At 47.2% G+C, this 18,229-nt stretch overlaps 2 protein-coding genes across 7 annotated transcripts; both read left to right on the top strand.

Annotated features, from left to right (window-relative positions):
* The first annotated feature begins 3,674 nt into the window (after positions 1–3,674).
* Positions 3,675–7,131, top strand: LOC112893301 (tubby-like F-box protein 3). Of its 3 annotated transcripts, none has more exons than XM_025960547.1 (6): positions 3,675–4,042; positions 4,877–4,936; positions 5,028–5,446; positions 5,574–5,667; positions 5,830–5,962; positions 6,052–7,131. In XM_025960547.1, the coding sequence occupies exons 3-6, from the start codon at positions 5,081–5,083 to the stop codon at positions 6,866–6,868; spliced, it is 1,410 nt and encodes a 469-aa protein (XP_025816332.1). In that variant the 5' UTR covers positions 3,675–4,042; positions 4,877–4,936; positions 5,028–5,080; the 3' UTR covers positions 6,869–7,131. The 3 variants fall into 3 exon arrangements, with proteins under 3 accessions (XP_025816332.1, XP_025816329.1, XP_025816330.1); XM_025960544.1 differs by having other exon boundaries at positions 4,871–4,936; XM_025960545.1 differs by lacking the exon at positions 3,675–4,042 and having other exon boundaries at positions 4,070–4,936.
* A 6,266-nt stretch (positions 7,132–13,397) lies between these two features.
* On the top strand, positions 13,398–17,952 carry LOC112893268. Of its 4 annotated transcripts, none has more exons than XM_025960498.1 (13): positions 13,401–13,933; positions 14,069–14,134; positions 14,520–14,585; positions 14,657–14,732; positions 15,133–15,210; positions 15,475–15,572; positions 15,751–15,824; positions 16,111–16,201; positions 16,264–16,421; positions 16,612–16,672; positions 16,824–16,889; positions 17,267–17,344; positions 17,517–17,952. In XM_025960498.1, the coding sequence occupies exons 1-13, from the start codon at positions 13,823–13,825 to the stop codon at positions 17,589–17,591; spliced, it is 1,098 nt and encodes a 365-aa protein (XP_025816283.1). In that variant the 5' UTR covers positions 13,401–13,822; the 3' UTR covers positions 17,592–17,952. The 4 variants fall into 4 exon arrangements, with proteins under 4 accessions (XP_025816285.1, XP_025816286.1, XP_025816283.1 ...); XM_025960499.1 differs by having other exon boundaries at positions 13,402–13,933; positions 16,630–16,672; XM_025960500.1 differs by lacking the exons at positions 17,267–17,344; positions 17,517–17,952 and adding an exon at positions 16,982–17,192 and having other exon boundaries at positions 13,398–13,933.
* The last annotated feature ends 277 nt before the right edge of the window (positions 17,953–18,229 follow it).

The following is an 18,229-nucleotide window of genomic DNA, read 5'->3' as shown; positions in this document are numbered from 1 at the left end:
AGTTTAACTACTCATATTTGGAACAAACTAGCGGAATCTGGAACACACTTGTTGTTAATATGTGATAACACAGGTGTTTATTTGCAAAAATATAAGAGAAGCCATTTTTTATCCAAACAGTTTTGATTAGCTTTAGCTTCACCGTAAAAGCAGCTTTGGCAATAAAGCTAGAGCTAAAGCTGTTTTAAGTGAAGCCAAAGCCCCACCAAACGGGCCTTAAATGTTATCAGTATCACGATTTCTTCATCAGCTGCTAAATGATGAATCTTTTATTAAATGTTCTTGTATTTTTTTTAAAAAAGCTTGCTACAAGAACCGTAGAACATAAAAATATTGAAAAAAATCAGCACATCACGTTCTCACGTATTTATCATGGGTTACCATTTTCCTCCTGGAGCCTTGCTCCTGTTCTTAAAGAATCCAGGCAGCGGCACCTACATGGCAGCAAGGTCTGTCGAAACACGTCGCAAGAGCTGCCGATAGTGGAACAGTTTGATGACAGCCATGGGGCGACGCTCAGCATCCAGATTGCGCCCTCTTTGTCCTCCTCCCCGCAACGCCTCTTCGTTGTAGCTTTCCCCATGGCTCCTAGCTAGCGTTCGAAGCTCGAATTTTGGTTCGAACTGCCGCTTTCGTTGATGTTCCAGTGGCAGTTTTTTAAGCACAAGAAGGATCATGTTGACTAACCTTCATCTGATGATGATGATCCTCGACGTTTACACAATTACATCCACACAATCTTTTTATACGCAAAAGCAAAGGCTGTCTAATTTCATGTCCAGATAAAAATAGTCCCTGGACGGCAAAAGTTGTCCTCAGCTGGATCAGGCAGTCGCCGTACGCGATCAGTATTTGTACGCCCCTGTTGACATTTTCATTCACGCGTGCCGTATACACGACCTGTTCTCTCCTCCCAAAAGTCTACAGCTTTACCGGTCTCGCCCTGGCAACGAAAGGGAGAGATCAGAGATGTCTACTTATCTCTAGGCATTAGCGTTATCATGCTGTCCCTGCTACTGCTTTGAACGTTCACCACTCGATCCCTGGCGTTCATGTCTACCCTGCTTTTATCCTCTTTCATGCTGCCGTTGAATGAAAAGAAGCATCGGTAGCATACAATCCACCTTTTCTTTTCGCAGTGACGCAAACGTATCGGCTGAAAAAGGAGAAAAGCTGGGTGAACATACAGCAGGATGGAACCAAAACGTCCTTCTTTGCTCCGCCAGGCAGCATGCTGCAGCTACAAGAGCTGCAGGGATTGGACGAGACGAGACGAGCTCGGCAAAAGACCTGGCTGCAGACGCCCGGGCCTGCCATGCATGTCTTTCATGGCAAAGAACCAAGAAACCAGCTGCAGATAGATCACAGAAATTAGGAGTAGAGCGGAGATGACGGAACAGCTCATGCTTATTTCTTCGCGTTTTGTTCCTCCGTCCGGTAGCTGACAAAGGCGTGGACTCGCACGCAGCATTATCTTATCCGCTCTGGCCTGGCCCCTGCATGATTCATGCATCGGCTGGGGTTTAGTTACGCGCTGACGCAAGCAGCCGGGATTGTTTAGGCGGCGGTGCAGTGGTTGGAGCGATAACGCCGATGAGTTCAGCCTTTCTGATACCACCCTTTGACAAATGCTCGTGGACAAGTACAAGGCGACGCCATTATTTCCCACGGGCCGGAAAAGACATCGAGATTCAGTACAGTGCTAACCCCTGATTAATCGGTTCATCTCGATTAGTGACGGGAACCTGCCACCGGTGCTCTACCATAATATTTCAAATTTAAAACTGCCGTCTTTCTCTGCGGCTAGCTGCCTGATGATTTCATGAACCATATAGAAAAGGAAAGTTTCCCGGCCACTCAACAAGTCAGCACCCTGCTAGCAGTCTCTTCATGATCATACGCAAGGCGTTATCCCTCTCTCGAAATTGATGGTAAGATCCTTTTGGCTACTTCGATCCAGTAGAGCCATTCAACAGGTGAGTTTTGGCCCAGTACGAATTTCGGGGGAACGGAGCCTTGCGCTGCCGCCCGGTGGCGCTTGGAGGCTGCATTGGCCGGGGCTGGCTGGCGTCAGGCGCCGCCCGCGCCGCGGCACGCCTGGAGACGCGGCCCCGACCCCCAACTGGCCATCGCCACCTGCGTCCGGTGACGTCCCGATCGCTGGAACCTTCTTGGCCAGGCAGGCAGGGACAGGGAGACACGAGACCACGAGCTCTCTAGCTCAAGCTCTCTCGCGCGCAGCGGCGACGGCGACGGCGACGGGCGACAGGAGACGGGGCCGTGCCTGCTCCCACCCAACACGGACGGCGCGGGGCCGTGAAGCCTGCGTCACCGGACCGAACCGAACTGCACAACCACCCTACGCCGCCGCAGCGCACGCGTCCCTGTAGCTGTAGCCCCGGTACCTTCCTGTCGCGCGGCGGCAAGGCTGAGAATATACTGTGCCAGCCAACGGCCTGCCTCTCCTTCACCGCTGGAAAGGGAAAAGCTCTCGTCCCAGCTCGATCCACCCCAAGGCTTTCTTTTCCCCCACCGCGTCGGCCTCTTTTTCGCTGTGCGTTTCAGAGCCTGTGCGGCTGTGCCTGCTCGCTCACTCACCTGTGCACGGCAGGAATTCACCGTGCTGTGCCTTGTTCGTCTCCCTCACCAGGAAAAAAAAACGCACGCGTTGTAGAGTTCTTTTCGCCCCCGAAGAACCGTGCGTCCGGGAGTGAACTGAAGGAGTGGACTCTCTTGGTAGAAAACGGCAAGCTCATCTGATCTCCGATGTGGACGGATCGAGTTATTTGGGTGGTTGTTCTGTTCCGGAGTCAAGTCAGCAGTGGGAGCTTCTACAGCATTTCGCAGGTCTCGACCAAACCCTAGGAAACTCCTTATCAAAAAAAAAAAGAACTGCTGGACAAAGTCTGGTTGATGTATGGGACGCTCCCAGCGGAAGGAGTCACGTACTGTACCCACTGTTTTTTCAAAACTTTAAGCGACCGTTTAGGTGCCCTTACGCTCGCCAAAATCTTTTTCTAGAATCACTACCCCGTGCGCCTAGAATGTGCGTGCACTGTGCAAAATTTTTTAGCTCCAGTCAGTGCCATGAGAGCCGACAGTGCCTCGGTGGTCAGAGCAGCATCGAGTGCCAGCACAGTGTGGCTAGCTACCACGGTAGCCGTGATGATACAACAATCAGTCGCCATGGATTTCCCTTGGATTAAGTGAGCTGCTTTTTCATCAGGTGCCTGTGCCTCATCATGTCACCATACGGTTAGTTTGACCGCTACTGCTACTGTGCTATTCTATTCTACCGCGTCAGCAGAAGTAAAAAGTTACCGTAACCACAGTGCCACACGACCGTCGAGCGCCGTAACAACAGTTGAGGTCGTGGCTGTCAGAAGCGGATCGAACAAGGGTACCTGGCCTGAACTGAACTGGCACTCCTCCCTGATCGTTCAACGGAGAGCGGCGGCAGGGCTGCACGGCGCCCGGACTCGCGCACCCCACCGAGCACCGGCCCACCCACCCCCACCACGAGACCACCACCCGGCCAGGCCCACCACCGTGTGGGGCGCGCGGAGCGGCAAAGCAGAAAGGCAGTGGGAAAAAAAATAAAAAAACACAGAGCAGTGCCTGCCCCGCTTTTCATGGCGTGAGCGCCGGGGCAAGGCAAGTAGCCGCTGCCGCCCTCTCCTGCCACGGTGCCACCTGACCCCCTCCCTCCCCTCGGCCTCAGCCCCCGTCCGAGCGCCGTTACGGGGGCGCCCCCGCGACGGAACGGAAAGGTGCGGTCAACCCGCTCCGCCCCACCACCGCCGGGGCGGATAAACAAACCCAGCGCCCCCGCTCACTGTCCTCTTCATTCGGTTCCTCTTCCCCCTCCCTCCCCTGCCCCTCCTCGTCTCACCTTCCCCTCCTGCTCTTCGCGTGCGCCGCAGCGGCCGTGGCCCGTGGAGGACGGACAGCCCGGGGGACGCTCGGAGCTCGTGCCAGGTGCACTGATCTGCGTCCTGCGTGTCCCCGGTGGCGGGGCGGGGCGGCGTCGGCTTCGAGGAATGTGAGTTCCTGTTTCGCAAGTTGGGGGTGCTGTCGTTCAGGTTCTGTTCTGATCTTCGTAGGTTTTTGAGGGGTTTGTCTGGTCGGGTAGTGTGTGTGGGCGAGTGGCGTTGCGGTGATTCGGTGAACGTGGGCGACTTGGGGGCGTTCATGGCCAGATCGGTAGGTGGTTTGAGCTGATTCGGTGGATACAGTGTTGTCCAGGCAGATTTCGGGGAGGAATCTGGACTTCTAGGGGTTTTTCTTCACAAGTCTTAGTCCTCTTAGCTTCGCCGGTTACATTGCGTGGTTGACGAGCGAAACATTTCGATTTCTACGCGTTTAACGTGCGTATTTCGCGTCCAAATTTATACCAACTTGCATATATGAAACAAGTTAAAATTTCCTGGAAGGAAATAAGGAGGAAACTGGATCCTGGTAGCTTGTACGTTGGTACGGTATCGTTGGTCCTGTACATCCCTGTATTTCCTTCGCGAAATGATATTTCAACTAGCGACTGGCTTTAATATTGTTCTGGTGCTGTGTCTTACAGAAGTTCTCATGGGAATTTGGCAATTATATGTGCCTATGTTTACCTTAATGCCCAGATTTCTTGGGCTTAAAGTGATGCTCCGTACCTAATATAGGTTGTGTAGTCAAAGTCAAAAGTCCCTGCTTGCATCCCGAGCCATGATGGATTTGGAATCAGATTTGGTTTCTAGTTAGGCTATGCACGGTTGTTATGATGTCTATGTTGAATCAACTTTTAGTTGTGATGATGCGATTATGCGACCATATGTCAACCAAATTCACCCATGTTAAGTTTCATTCTCACATTTTTTTTTTGCAGGGGCAGCTTGTAGCAGCTGTTTCTTCTGCATATGCACTATCTAGCGTTGATATCATTTCAAAGGAGGTACTGTAAGATTTGTTCGTTGTTATCTCCTACCCAGTGCAATTTTTGAAAACATTGTAGTTAGTAACCGTTGTTTGTTTTCCATTCGCAGGCCATAGTCTCCTGGATTTTGTATGCCTTGTTATCTGGAATTGGTTACCGTATATGTCATTTCGTAGCATAGTCCGTGATGTTAGGGATGGCTTCGGTAGCTTGTCCAGGCGCAGCTTTGAGGTGACCCTCGCAAGTATTTATGGCCTTACCGGGCATCACAAAGGGAAGACCCTGAGCTCATCTCATGAGCTCAATGACTCACCTTCCATAATCCGAGAAAGCCACTGGGCAAGCCTACCTCCTGAACTCATCCGTGATATAATACGGAGACTCGAGGCTGATGAGAGCACCTGGCCAGCACGGAAGCATGTTGTTTGCTTTGCAGCTGTTTGTAGGACATGGAGGGAAATGTGTAAAGAGATTGTGTTGAGCCCGGAGTTTTGTGGGAAGCTCACCTTCCCTGTGTCTCTAAAACAGGTAAAGGGAAAAGCAACTCACCCCCTTCAGTTAGTAATCTTGAACTGAATGTTATTGAGAACTAGCTCCAAACCTTGAGCAGCGGATGTCTTTCTTGTCCTTGATACACGACTTGTTTCTTTGACAGCCTGGTCCTCGAGAAGGAAGTACAATGATTCAATGTTTTATAAAGAGGAATAAGTCAAAATCCACCTACCATCTCTACCTGTGCCTTAGCAATGGTTCGTCGTGTGCTTTACACACTTCCAAATTTAAGTAGCACTGCTCATAAGTTTATCCTGTTTTATTTGGAGCTTATGGGATTATTTTCAGCCTGATATGTTTCTCTTGCTTGAGTGCTTGATTTTGCTGTTAAATCTCATATCATGCAAACCTCTTCACAGTTGTTACTTCAGAAAGTGGGAAATTCCTCTTATCAGCTAGAAGACACCGCAAGACCACATGCACAGAGTACACTATATCAATGGATTCTGGCAGCACCTCAAGATCAAGCAGAACCTACATTGGAAAAATAAGGTAAACATTATGTTTGTGACGGTGTAGTCTTTGTTTTTATTTTGTCCGTTTGAAAGTTTAACAAGAAGCCTAGTATTGCCAATTTTCAGGTCAAACTTCCTTGGTACAAAATTTTTAATTTATGATACACAGCCACCGTATAATGGGGCTGTAGTTTCTCCTGTCGGAAGGACCAGCAGGAGGTTCAACTCCACAAAAGTCTCTCCGAAGTTGCCTTCTGTTAGTTACAACATCGCTCAGGTGTCATATGAGCTAAACGTCCTTGGCACAAGAGGTCCAAGGCGGATGCGTTGCATCATGCACTCCATACCTGCCTCATCAGTGGAGCCAGGTGGCATAGTACCAGGACAGCCAGAGCAGATTGTACCTCGAGCTCTGGAGGACTCATTCCGCAGCACTGCTTCCTTCTCGCAGTCATTCCGTAGCACCACCTCATTGTCCAAGTCCATCATGGACTCATCCATGGATTTCAATAGCGCTCGCTTCTCCGACATTGCTGGCAGCAGTGCTCGCTTCTCGGGCATTGGCAGCAGTGCTCGTATCTCGGGCATTGCTAGCGGCAGATTGGATCACGACGAGGACAGTGAAATCAAGGAGAGGCCACTGGTTCTTCGTAATAAGCCACCTAGGTGGCATGAACAGCTGCAGTGCTGGTGTCTCAACTTCCGTGGCCGTGTGACAATCGCGTCCGTGAAGAACTTCCAGCTGATTGCCGCAACAACCCCACCACCGGCAGGTGCTCCAACTCCCTCGCAGCCTGCTCCATCAGATCCTGACAAGGTGATTCTACAGTTTGGAAAAGTGGCAAGGGATATGTTCACGATGGACTATCGCTACCCCCTCTCGGCTTTCCAGGCGTTTGCTATCTGTCTGAGCAGCTTTGATACAAAATTGGCCTGTGAATAATCGGAGAAAAAGGTAAAAGAGAACACAGATGCCCTGGAATTAGGCCCTCGGTATCTCTTTGTATTTCCAGTCGTGTTGTCTTGGTTGTAATTGTGTTTGCTTGCTGTAGCCATGAAGTGGACATATGTGGGATGCATGTATTGTTGGCCCCCTCTCTCCATTTGATAAAAAGTTCCATTAGGAGGACCACATGTTACCCGATCTGTAATATACTTGCAGTGGCATTGCCACATGATAAGAAAGTCCCCATTGGTGATTGTACCTGCATGGTTTCAGAAAAGATAGCAGCAAATAAAGCACGGTACGGTGTGCATTTTTTGCTCGTCTCCGGATTGGCTATATTGTTTAAAGTCCACTGCATCTCGTCCTGTGCCTGGAGAAGTGTGTGAGAGGGGGGCTTTAGGGGCTTTTGCCTCCCCACAAAAGGGATCAATAAGGTCACCGACTCATTGCTTTTATCAGTGGTTACGAGCACGCCTGTGCCTAACCATCATTGCTCGCATTACCCAGCCGCGTATGCGTATGGCGTATCCCCCACAGTTCGGCGCACAAGATTCAGACGCGGGAGCAGCAGCGGCTTGTGCTGTGTGTGCGTGACAAGGGAGCATCATCCCACATGAGCCCCTGCCTGCCTGCCTTTTCGGCCCGAATAAAGCCGGGCTCTTTCGGTGTGGCCCTGTCTTTTGCTTCGACTTGTTTCCGAGGGAAGGAAGACGCCGGCCGGAACAGCTGAGCTGAGCTAGGTGAAGCATGGCAAGAAAAGAACAGACCGAAAGCGAGAGGGCCCATGAGCGCGATACGGCGAGCGGAATATTTTGCTCCGAGCTGGAGCGCACCACGGAGCGCGAGATCCGCAGCGCGCGCGCACGCATTATTCATTTCGCTTCACCACGTTTCTCCAGAGAAATAATTATATCGCTGGCTGCGAGAGCGAGCGAGCAGCTAGCTCTCGCGTCGCTCGTAGTGCTCCGTCGACTGGTGCTCCATCCACCACGGCCGAGAGCGACGGCGCCGTCTCGCCCTCGCGCCGCACGAGCCGCTCCCACCTATCGCAACGGCGACAGCGCGCGCGCGTGCGTGCGTGCGCGGCGCGGAGCTGTCCCGTTCGGTCTGTTCCCCTCGTCCGATGTGCGCGAACTGGTGTGGCGGGCAAGGCGAGGGAAGCGAACCGGGCCGGTCGCCCACTCGTCGTCGCCGGCGTCGACGTGTGCCGAGTGCCGTCGCGGTCGGGCGCGATCCGGCCGTTCGCTGATGGGTAAAACCGGCGCGTGGTAACTGGCGTCTTTGGCTTGCGCGTTACGTGTGGTCTAGTGCAAGCGTGGAGCCGTGGTTTTCGGACGTGTCCTCGCTGGCGTGGCGCGTGAGACGTCGACAGCGGGGGCAGGATATTTCGTTCGTATATTCTTTCAGGTTCAGATAAGCATCGATGGAGATGAGAGCAGCTGATATCTCGGCAGGCCGGGCCGCCCGGTACGTGTCGACGTGTTGCTGCACTGTTGGGTCGAGCCGGCGTGGCAAGCTGCTGCTGCTGCTGCTGCGACTTACTCCCTCCGTAAAAACGAAAGCAACTCTCGCTTTCCAATAAATTAAACAATTTTAAATTTAATCATATTTATATAAAAAATACTATAATTTATATCTCCAAATTTAGTATAAAAATTTATTACATGATTAATCTAATAGTACTTATTTTGTAATATAAGTATTTATCGGTACGCACGGACATAGGTACCTCCTACTAGAGTGTCCAGACCCTTAGCGTATCACTATACGTGATCTCCCCCTCGCCTTCTGAGTGACGTGACATACGGTCCGGGTCTGACAGCTGGGGCCATGATCTCAGGACCTTCCCTGTGCTTTTAGAGGTCCGGGGCCTCCACGTGCTAGGGGGGCGGGAGAGCTCTCGGTTAGCCCCCGGAGGTCCGGACTCCCCAAGGAGGTCCGGGGCTGCCACGTGTGATGGCCGGACCATCACAGACCTGACCGCTCCAACCGGTCTCGGGGGCCCGGATCCCCCTTCCCCCGGGAAGGGGTCCGGTGCCACCACGTGCCGCCTCCCATGGTGGGGGCGGGGCTGGCCCTGCCACGTGCATGTGGCAAGAGGCCCTTCGTAGATCTCCAGGCCACCTACCAACATTTAATGCGGTAGCTGGGCAGGTGGGCTGACATCACGGTAAGCCCGCCTGTTTCCAAGGCGGCGCGTCGTATCACCGTTGTAAGCATCTAGGCCCTCAAGGTATGTTTCGGTGATTAATGATAACCATTATTGTGACTAATGAGATTGTGCAGCTTAATAAATCATTATCGCTCATTTGGTCATAAGTCAAAAGAGACCCCTAATTTTCGTTATTCAAAAAGGCGATCTCGGCATTCAACTCAATTTTATGTCAAGACTAAGGATCTTTCTAGTCCTAAGTGTCATAAGGTTGAGAAGGACATTTAGGTTAGTATAGGTTTTATAGTTTTGTAGTGATCGCACTATTAAGAGGGGTTAAGACTAATTAACTTGAGCATGGACTTGGTCATTTGAAAATGGATGCACACAATGATCACTCAGGTTTCTAGAAGCTCAAACAAGTGGTTCTCAACTTATATCTCAAGAATATTTGGATTTCATTCAAGACTCAAATAAAAAAAGGCAAAATCAGAAAAAAATCCTTAACACCGGTTTAACCGACGCTTCCACTTTTCTATACGTCAGTTAAACGAAGTCAGCAGAGTCTGGACAAATCAATACACCGGTTAAACCGATGATGTTTGAAATGAGATGTCGGTGCAGTTGTCCAGAGATTTGGTTTTCCAGTTGATCAGTGGACAACTACACTCACCGATTAAACTGATGATACGTCGGTTAATCTGCTCAAGTTGTAACGGCTAGTTTCCAGAAGGTGGCAGTTTACATTCACCGGTTAAACCGACGATGACTATTGGAGGTACGTCGGATTAACCGGCGCTACGCAGTTTTCTGGCAGCTTTTTTCTCCAACGGCTCTATTCATGTGAGCTGCCTATATATACCCCTTCAATGTGTCATTTTACTGTGGTTGGCAGCAGGCAACATCCAAATACTCAGACTATAGTCAAGAGCCACCTTGAGCCTCATCATATCACACACTTGTTCATTCAATCAATCAAGAAGCAAGATTAAGGATTTGAGTAGAGAGAAGCTTGTGTGCATCCGTTCTTGGTGTTCTTGCTCAAGTGAAAGTCTTAGCTTGTTACTCTTGGTGATTGGCATCACCTAGGCGATCTTGGTGATCGGGGTGTTTCTCTCGGAGCTTGCCAAGAATTGTGGGAGCCCGCAGAAGAAGATTGTACGTAGCTTGATCTCCACCACGCCGGGATGGTGAACGGAGACTCTTAGTGAGCGCCCTCGTCTCCGTGACTTGGGAGGTGACAAGATTCTTTGTGAGTGTCACAACGTGGATTAGGGGTGTGTTCCAACACATCGATACCACGGGAAAAAATCCGGTTGTCTCTTGTCCACTCTCTTTATTCAAGCATTTTTCTTTCATGCAATTTACTCATGTGCTTGACTTAGAGATCATATTTTTACTCTACCTTGCTAGGCTTTACTTCTCTTTTTATCTCTCTTAGCTTGTGTAGGTAGCTTAGTTAACCGGTTGGTGAATTGGTGTCTTACTAGCATTGGATAGGTTAAGGTTGATTTACTTTGTTTTAGAAATTGAAAAATGCCCAATTCACCCCCCCCTCTTGGTCCATCGATCCTTACAACCGTTACTGTGCGCAAGCGGTGTACGGTCCCGTCACGGCGCCACGCTCGTGCGTGATGATGGCCTGCAACAGGAGAGCCGAGCCCTGCGCTGCTACAGTGCGCGCGGAGGCAACGGCGCGGCGGGTCAACGCTGCTCCTTCGCCTGACAGGTTCTCACTCAACAATGGTGGCACGGCTCCACTATTGAGTAACGCTGACGGCAGTCACTGTGCCTGCAAGGCAGCACACGACCGTATCCAGGTTGTGGATCCGCACATTATCTTCCCAACCGTGAAGGCTACGAGGAGCTGGAGATGGAGATCTCCATATCACATAGAGTAGGCTCCAGTTGGCCGGGCCCACCTGTCGGGGTTCCGCACAGTGTAAGCACATTCCTTGAACTATAAAAGAGAGAGTGCACTCGTTAGAGGACAGGTTCCAGACAAGCTCACGCTAGTTTCCATCCAGACTTACATAGTCAATACAACACCAAAGTGGACGTAGGGTATTACGCTCCGGCGGCTCGAACCACTCTAAATCCTTGCGTCCTTACTGCGTTCATCTACCCACCAATCGAGCGCTGCTAAATCTCCTCCAAACCCATCCTTAACTAGGATTAGGCGGGTGCTTTCCGCCACCCGGCTGGAGATTTCCTCCGACAGTATTAATACTATTTTTATAAATTTAGTTAAATTTAAAATTATTTTAACTCCCCAAGAAGTAAGAGTTGTATTTTTTTAATAACAGTATTCAATTATCATGAAGCATGAGTATATTCTGCCTCTAGTTGTATTTTTTTGAACAGAACCAGTAGCATGGTACTGGCACCCAGCAGCAGAGTTGCGCCATGCGTCGTGGGTAGATTGGCTGAGGAACTTTGAGGCTGTGGAAGTGGACAACGAGCCTGATGCGAAAGACTTGGACAGGACAGAACCTTCGTGCGATCTGCGCAATTGATATATGTATGGAGGGCAGATGGCCCAGATTGACCAATGAAATTTTAATCCCTATCGTTTTACCTGCGCGTAGCCTTGCATACAGCGATCTACTACCCTCACTTTTTCCATTTATCTTCTTTTCTAGAGAAAATATCTACAATCCACACTTGATTTCGGGCCAAATAGTATGTACTAGGTTATTGGGCCGCATCGGAAATGGCCAGAATGTGATCATGCCTTGGCGTGGGCTTCTTTTACTTTTACACCTCTCTCTTTTTTTTATAACAAGGCTGCAATATATTAAACCAATACAGATGATGTTCCGAATCATGTCCGGAGGCTCATTAAACCAAATTACATCTGTAAACATATCAGCTTGCTTTGCTATAATATGAGCTGCCTCGTTACACAATCTACTAACATGGGTAAAAGTTTAAAAGAATTTTCACTGATTAAGTTTTTAACATCCTGAATAATGACTCCCACATGAGATCTATCATAGACCTTGGATTTTATCTTCTTGATAACACTTAAAGAGTCAGAGGCTATAACAACTTGCTAAAGATTGTGCTCTAACGAAAAGGAGACAGCTTTCCTTATTGCTATTGCTTCAGCTAGCTCTGGGTCATCAAATCTTTTGTATTAGCTGATAGCAACTGGCAATGAAATCACCTCTAAGATCACGAACCACAATTCCGAAACCCATGCGAGGTGGATTTTTAAACGTTGCCGCATCAACATTAATCATCAACCATCCATCCGGCGGTGGAATCCAATTTGGAACAGAGTATTCAGATTCACACCTGTGCGATGTTGGTGATTTAAATAAATGCAGCAAGACCATTCGTCCATAAGTTTTCACCCTTTCTGCAACTACATTGGGATGAACATGATTTTCATGATTGCCTAGAAGTTATTTGGATCAGGTACTAATTTTTAGTTGGGGTCACATCGAATATTTGGATGCCAATTAGAGGACTAAACATAAACTGATGATAAAATTAATTGCATAAATGGGCATTAATTCACGAGATAAATCTATTAAACCTAATTAATCCATCATTAGCACATATTTACTGTAACACAACATTATCAAATCATGGACTAATTAGATTTAATAGATTCATCTCGTGAATTAGGCTCCATTTATGCAATTGATTTTATAATTAAGTTATATTTAATACTTCCAATTGATGTCCAAACATCCGATGTGACCGGAAGCTCTTACTGCATTTCTTGCCTCCCAAATATGCCAAGCTGTGATGGTAAAGATCATTGCTTCCTCATCAGTAGCACCATCTAGGAAATTAAAGAGCCATTGTTTGATAGAAGCCAAATATTGGATTTTGCATCTGATGCCAAAGCACTTTTTATTTCACGCCAAACTTCATATGCGTATTGGCACATTAAAATAGCGTGTTGCGCCGTTTCTTCCATGCCACAGTTGCAGCACATATCAGAGAGGCATTTAAATTTCGGATTTTGAGTTGAGCACCTGTTAGCAAACAGTCCTGAGCCACCCTCCATAACATAACCTTCATCTTAGGCGGCGCCTGAATAGACCAAAGATATTTCCGCATTTTAGAAGCTTCCTTTTGATCTGAATTTTCTCCTCTGCCATTAGTACTCGTAAATCTATGAAAGCTTTCAATTCTTATTAACGAACATGCTGTTTTGACCGTACAAATTCCTGTTTTAGAGTGTGGCCTGTTTTAGAGTGTGGCCAGGCTGGGAAATCCTCACAAGTAGTTTTGCTCAATGGAAATCTGTAGTATCTTTTCTGCATCATCTTTTATAAAGCACGTTCGAATAAGACCCTAATTCCAATCGCCGGATTCCTCATCTATAAGAAAGCGTGTGAGTACCACTACCACCTCTCTCCTCCTCCCTCGAAGCTGAAAGACGACCGAATAGAGTTCGAGCTGTGAGCGTGTGAGTACCACTACCACCACTCGCAAGGGGTGAAACTAGTCCGCATGATTTTATTAAGTTGCTGAATTAAATCAGATGGCATGGTTTCCGCTTCAGGACGCGATTTCTTAGCCCAGCAGAGCGCTTGCGCACGCAGCAAATTGTGAGCGCTAGCAATAGCAGCAAGCGCTTTCTGTTTTACCGGAACCGGGCCGAGCCAATCTGCTGCTGTCCGCCTGCACTGCACGCGCGCCGCCGCCGGCGTCATCACTCGCTAGCTGCTGTGCGCGCGCCGCCGTCTCGGCCCTTTGGGGACAAAGGTGGGCAGAGCAAACAGGAAACGAGCAAAAAAAGGACCCCAACGGATTTCGCTGCGGAAGAGGGGGGAAACATGCGGCCGACGATGCTGGCGCCGCGGAGCCTGCGGAAGGCGGCCGTCCCGCCGGCCCTGCTCTCCGACCCGACGCCCGGCAGCCTCCAGCCCACCCGCCTCGCCGTCCACGTACGTACGCACGCACGCGAGCGGCCGCCCCGCCCATGCTTTGCTTCGCAAGCACGGGGGCGCCTCCTAAACCCTAAACCCCCCAGCTCCAGCTCTTCTGATTTGTCCCTTCTCATCGGTTTCTCCGCTTCTCAGCTCAATGGCGCCGGCTCCTCCTGCTCCGCCTACCTCGCCTCCGGCTGCCGCGTCTACAAGATCGAGGTTTCACATCCCCCTTCTGTTGCTCCTTTTGTTTCGTAGAACTGTATTGCATTATAAATCATGCTCCCGCTATTGGGGAGTCGATTGGAAGTCGCTGATTAGAGTGTTCGGCGGTGGTTTCTGTAATCTCATGACCCCTTGGAATGGTTGCTGTGGCGCTAGCTGTTAGGATCGAAGCTCAATGCATTCAGCTTTGGAATTGGGGTTACTGAAATTGTCTTGTGTGATTTTCTAGTCGCTGATTTCTTCTTAATATTAGGGATTATACAGTGTTAGAGTGGGAAGTATATTAGTGCGGGAACAAGAGGATGCAGCTTGTTTCATTATTTTTGACACGATGTGTTTCTGAACTTGTTTTTTTCCTCTCTTCTCTTGGAGCTGAAAGATAAGCATGGATGGTGCAATGCTGTCCAAAGGAAAGGAGAGCCTTTTGATTCCTGATAATTCTCAGGTATAGTTCCCTTCCTTCTCTTCCATATATCTTTCAGTTTTGCTTATTGAAAAATCAATTCTATGTGAAAGGTCATAAACTCGTCAGTTGTGGATCGCTGCCCGCATCGTTCTGAGATTCAGAGTGTAGCTCTTGCAGAGGGCGAAGGTGCAGTATTCAGCATTTAATGAAACATGGTGTTGGATCTTACTTTGTAGTTGCGTTACTCATTCGGCAATTGGTATAAAATATAGTATAGTAATATGAGTCCAAACAGCCACCAAAACCTATTTTGAACTTTTGATATCTTATCATCCTGCTTTTGAGTTGGTATATCCAGCTTTACCGGATGAAACTAAAGGCTATTGATATCAGAGAGCATGCATGAATTGTGAATAGCATAACCATACATTATGTTTTAGCTGGAGGGAATGCTGTTAGAACTACAATCTGCTTCAAATTTTTCAACAAGCACTTCCTGCCATATTTAAAAAATTCCAATGAATATACTGTGGATTTTTGATCTTCATGGCTTGTATCAAGGTTTTATGTTTTCCTGGCATACTAGGTGATAATTGCTTGATCCTGGGAACAGTTGACTCGTATGGTCATCTTATTGTATCTCGTTTGGACATCATGGCTGATGGTATATCTTCACTATCTTGTCTATTACTGTGCTTTCTCCTCTTCCATAAGAGAGGTTTTTATGTTGTAATCTATCCCATGTAATCTAAATCAAAACATTTCAGATTCAAGAAATGTAGTTTCATTATATGCTTTTGCCTATTATTTGGAACTTAATGTTAGCACAAAGGTACTTCTGAAACTGTAATATGAATTATTTTTTGCCAAACAAGTTTGTATTAGTTTCAAGTTTGAAGCGTAACAAGTCATTACTAAACTTTCTCAGACATTGACAGGACATCCTATTCAGTACCACCTCGTGATTGTGGTGTTGGGGAAGGCAGTTGGGCTGGGATATGCTTTAGCCCAACTCAGCGATCCATGGTATCTTTGCACTTTTACTATACACTTCAAGTTTGCCTTGTGCTCCCCTCATAAAAAAGTTTCCTTGTGGTCTTGTTGAAACACTTTGCCTCACATTCTTATTGATTTTTTATAGTTTAGCATAAGAATATTGCTTCATGGAGTTTGGAAAATCCATGCTAATTGATGTTCCTTTCAGGTAGCTGTTGCTCGTCAGTTGTGCAAGAGCATTGACATCTACGATCAGGACATTCATGTTCGCAGTTTACGCGCGTAAGTTTCCATATCAAAAGATTTTGGCTGTGATAATTTATGTTGTCCAACTGCTGTGTTGCTAACAAAAGTCAGATTCCTCCAATAAATGGCATGCTCCAGATAAAGAAATCCTAACCCACTTATCGACTCTCATATATGATCTCTGCATGTACAATCTTTATATTTGAAGTAAGCTGCTGCAGATTCAACACATTAAATGACAAACTCCTCTATCAGCATCCATTACCCACGATTGTAGTCTGTAATTTTAAAAATGACTTTGTGGGTAAAACTGAAACTGCAGGTTATGGTATCCATCTTCATTTAGCTTTGTTCAATGCTCACCACAAGTTAATGAAAGCAATTCTCTGTTGGCTATTGCTGAAGGTTCTCAGGTTAGAATCCAGCTCAACATCTGTTAAATGTTTTTTTGTCTTCTCATGGTAATTTATTGCAGCTGAGCATCTGGGATTTAAGAATGAACAACAATGGGGGATGTGTACAGCGCATTTCTGGATCCATTGGAGATATTATATATTCTGTCTGTAGTTCGCCTTCAGGGCCAATTGCTGTTGGTGGAACAGATCGTGCTGTCACCATCTATGATCCTCGCAGGTTGGTTTGATTCTGCTCTTTAGTTTTAAGGATTAGATGAGCAACTGCATTAAGAATGCACTCTGTCTGTCTTGTGCTTCCAGAACCTTTTATTCATTTTTCTTTGTACCCACTACAGAGAATGGACATGAAGACTGTAAGAGCCTTTCGCCAATTTGCTGAATCAATCTAATCTGATTGATCACTTCAGTTTCTTTCTTGTATGTAGGTGGTCTGCTTTGTCAAGATGGGTAGGCTGCTCCAAGTATGAGGTTTGATATGTCACTTCTGATCCTACTTCCTTCAGCTGAGATGTTGGAAATATAGTACTGGGAGAATCATGAAAAAATGGGAAATGTGAACTAGATTTTTCATGCAAATCACAGGGATAAGTTTCATCCACTTTATTTCTTTCTGGTGCAGATTACAGGCCTTTCATTCTCATCAGTTGACCAATCTTTCATCTACGTCCAAGGTGTTGACTATGAGGTATGCATCTGACTTGTTTCCCTAGACCTTGATCTCATACAGCTCGAACTACTAGTTAGAGTACGTTACTTCTTATCCCATGTCATTTGAAGGTAGGTAAAGTGCTGAATGTTATAGCAAGAAACTCCATGATGATCAGTAGTTTCATCTATGTTGATTTCTCAATTCGGCATTGCTGTATCATCGAGGCTTTCATCAAATCTTTCTGCACATGATGTACTGATGTAACATATAACTGCATAGCACGAATTCATGTTGGAGATTGTAAACCTGTAGCCTGGAGAATGTAGTTAATTCGGTCCATGCAGGAAAGTCTTTATACTACTTTAGTTTATCAATGGATAATATAGATTCTTTGACATACAAACTCACTACAGATTACCTGTGGAAGTTGGAAAGAAAGTGAACGAGCATTCTCATTTCGAGGCGATTCCAATTGGTTGGGTTTTTCAAAGGTACTCCCATCTCCCAGGCCCCATCTCTAAAGCCCCCAAACATCATAACTTAATACACACAGAATATAAGGCTTCTCAGCACCACCACACATGTAAAATGCACACCCCCATGTCATTGTTACGGCAAGGACATTATATTTTCTGACGATCACATTGCGTGTGCATGCTGCAGTGTGCCAATACTGATGTGGTGGCAGGTTGGTGCGAGTCCGGTAGTATCTTCATTGCTGATGCTAGGCAGATGTAGGAGACAATTACCTCCATCTGATCTCCTGGAGCTCCTGAAAGGCCATCAGGGCATAACATTTGCTGTGTTTTTTTCATTTCTTGAAGACAGTAACTGCCTGGTACGAACATGATCCGACTTCCTGAGTCACAATCATTCACTAACATTCCCAAGAGGAATTGTGCTTAACTCTCTAGTACTGAGTAGCTTGCAAAACTGATGCTTACCGACCATTAGAGGTCTTGAAAACCATGGCGTTTCTTGGGTCAGATCGAACGCAGCAAATTGAATTCAATAGTCCCCAAAGAGGGTATTGTGTTGTACGGTATCACTAGTAATTTTGTTTTATTTTACTTAGTATTTACCTTCCGTTCATGGATTATCACCAGTGAATTCGATCACACCTTTTTTGAAAAGGAGAATTTGATCACACTAACATGCAGTCTGATTTACATATTAATATCTTCACAGTTCGTTATCAACAACTTTCGCAAGAATTGTAGGCAAAGTTTGCTCTTCTATAAAAACTTGCAGATTATAGAGAGGATAGGCTTGTCCAGGTCACACATAAACTACACATCTGTTCTGAATGTCGTCCAGCCAACTCTTGAATCATTATGGCTAATATACGAAGCTTAATTAAGGATGAGTTAATCCTA

This window comes from Panicum hallii, chromosome 5, assembly GCF_002211085.1.
Source record: "Panicum hallii strain FIL2 chromosome 5, PHallii_v3.1, whole genome shotgun sequence".
Taxonomy (NCBI): Eukaryota; Viridiplantae; Streptophyta; class Magnoliopsida; order Poales; family Poaceae; genus Panicum; species Panicum hallii.
Note: the sequence above shows the minus strand (reverse complement) of the source record. Positions and strands in the feature narration are given on the sequence as shown.

Bases quoted from the DNA above. Each gene is read 5' to 3' on its own strand.
- LOC112893301 (XM_025960547.1), top strand. From the start codon at position 5,081: ATGTCATTTCGTAGCATAGTCCGTGATGTTAGGGATGGCTTCGGTAGC. The intron at 5,668-5,829 runs GTTCGTCGTGTG...ACCTCTTCACAG, and splicing joins CTACCTGTGCCTTAGCAATG to TTGTTACTTCAGAAAGTGGG. The intron at 5,963-6,051 runs GTAAACATTATG...GCCAATTTTCAG, and splicing joins ACCTACATTGGAAAAATAAG to GTCAAACTTCCTTGGTACAA.
- LOC112893268 (XM_025960498.1), top strand. From the start codon at position 13,823: ATGCGGCCGACGATGCTGGCGCCGCGGAGCCTGCGGAAGGCGGCCGTC. The intron at 14,135-14,519 runs GTTTCACATCCC...TGGAGCTGAAAG, and splicing joins GCCGCGTCTACAAGATCGAG to ATAAGCATGGATGGTGCAAT. The intron at 17,345-17,516 runs GTACTCCCATCT...TGCATGCTGCAG, and splicing joins ATTGGTTGGGTTTTTCAAAG to TGTGCCAATACTGATGTGGT.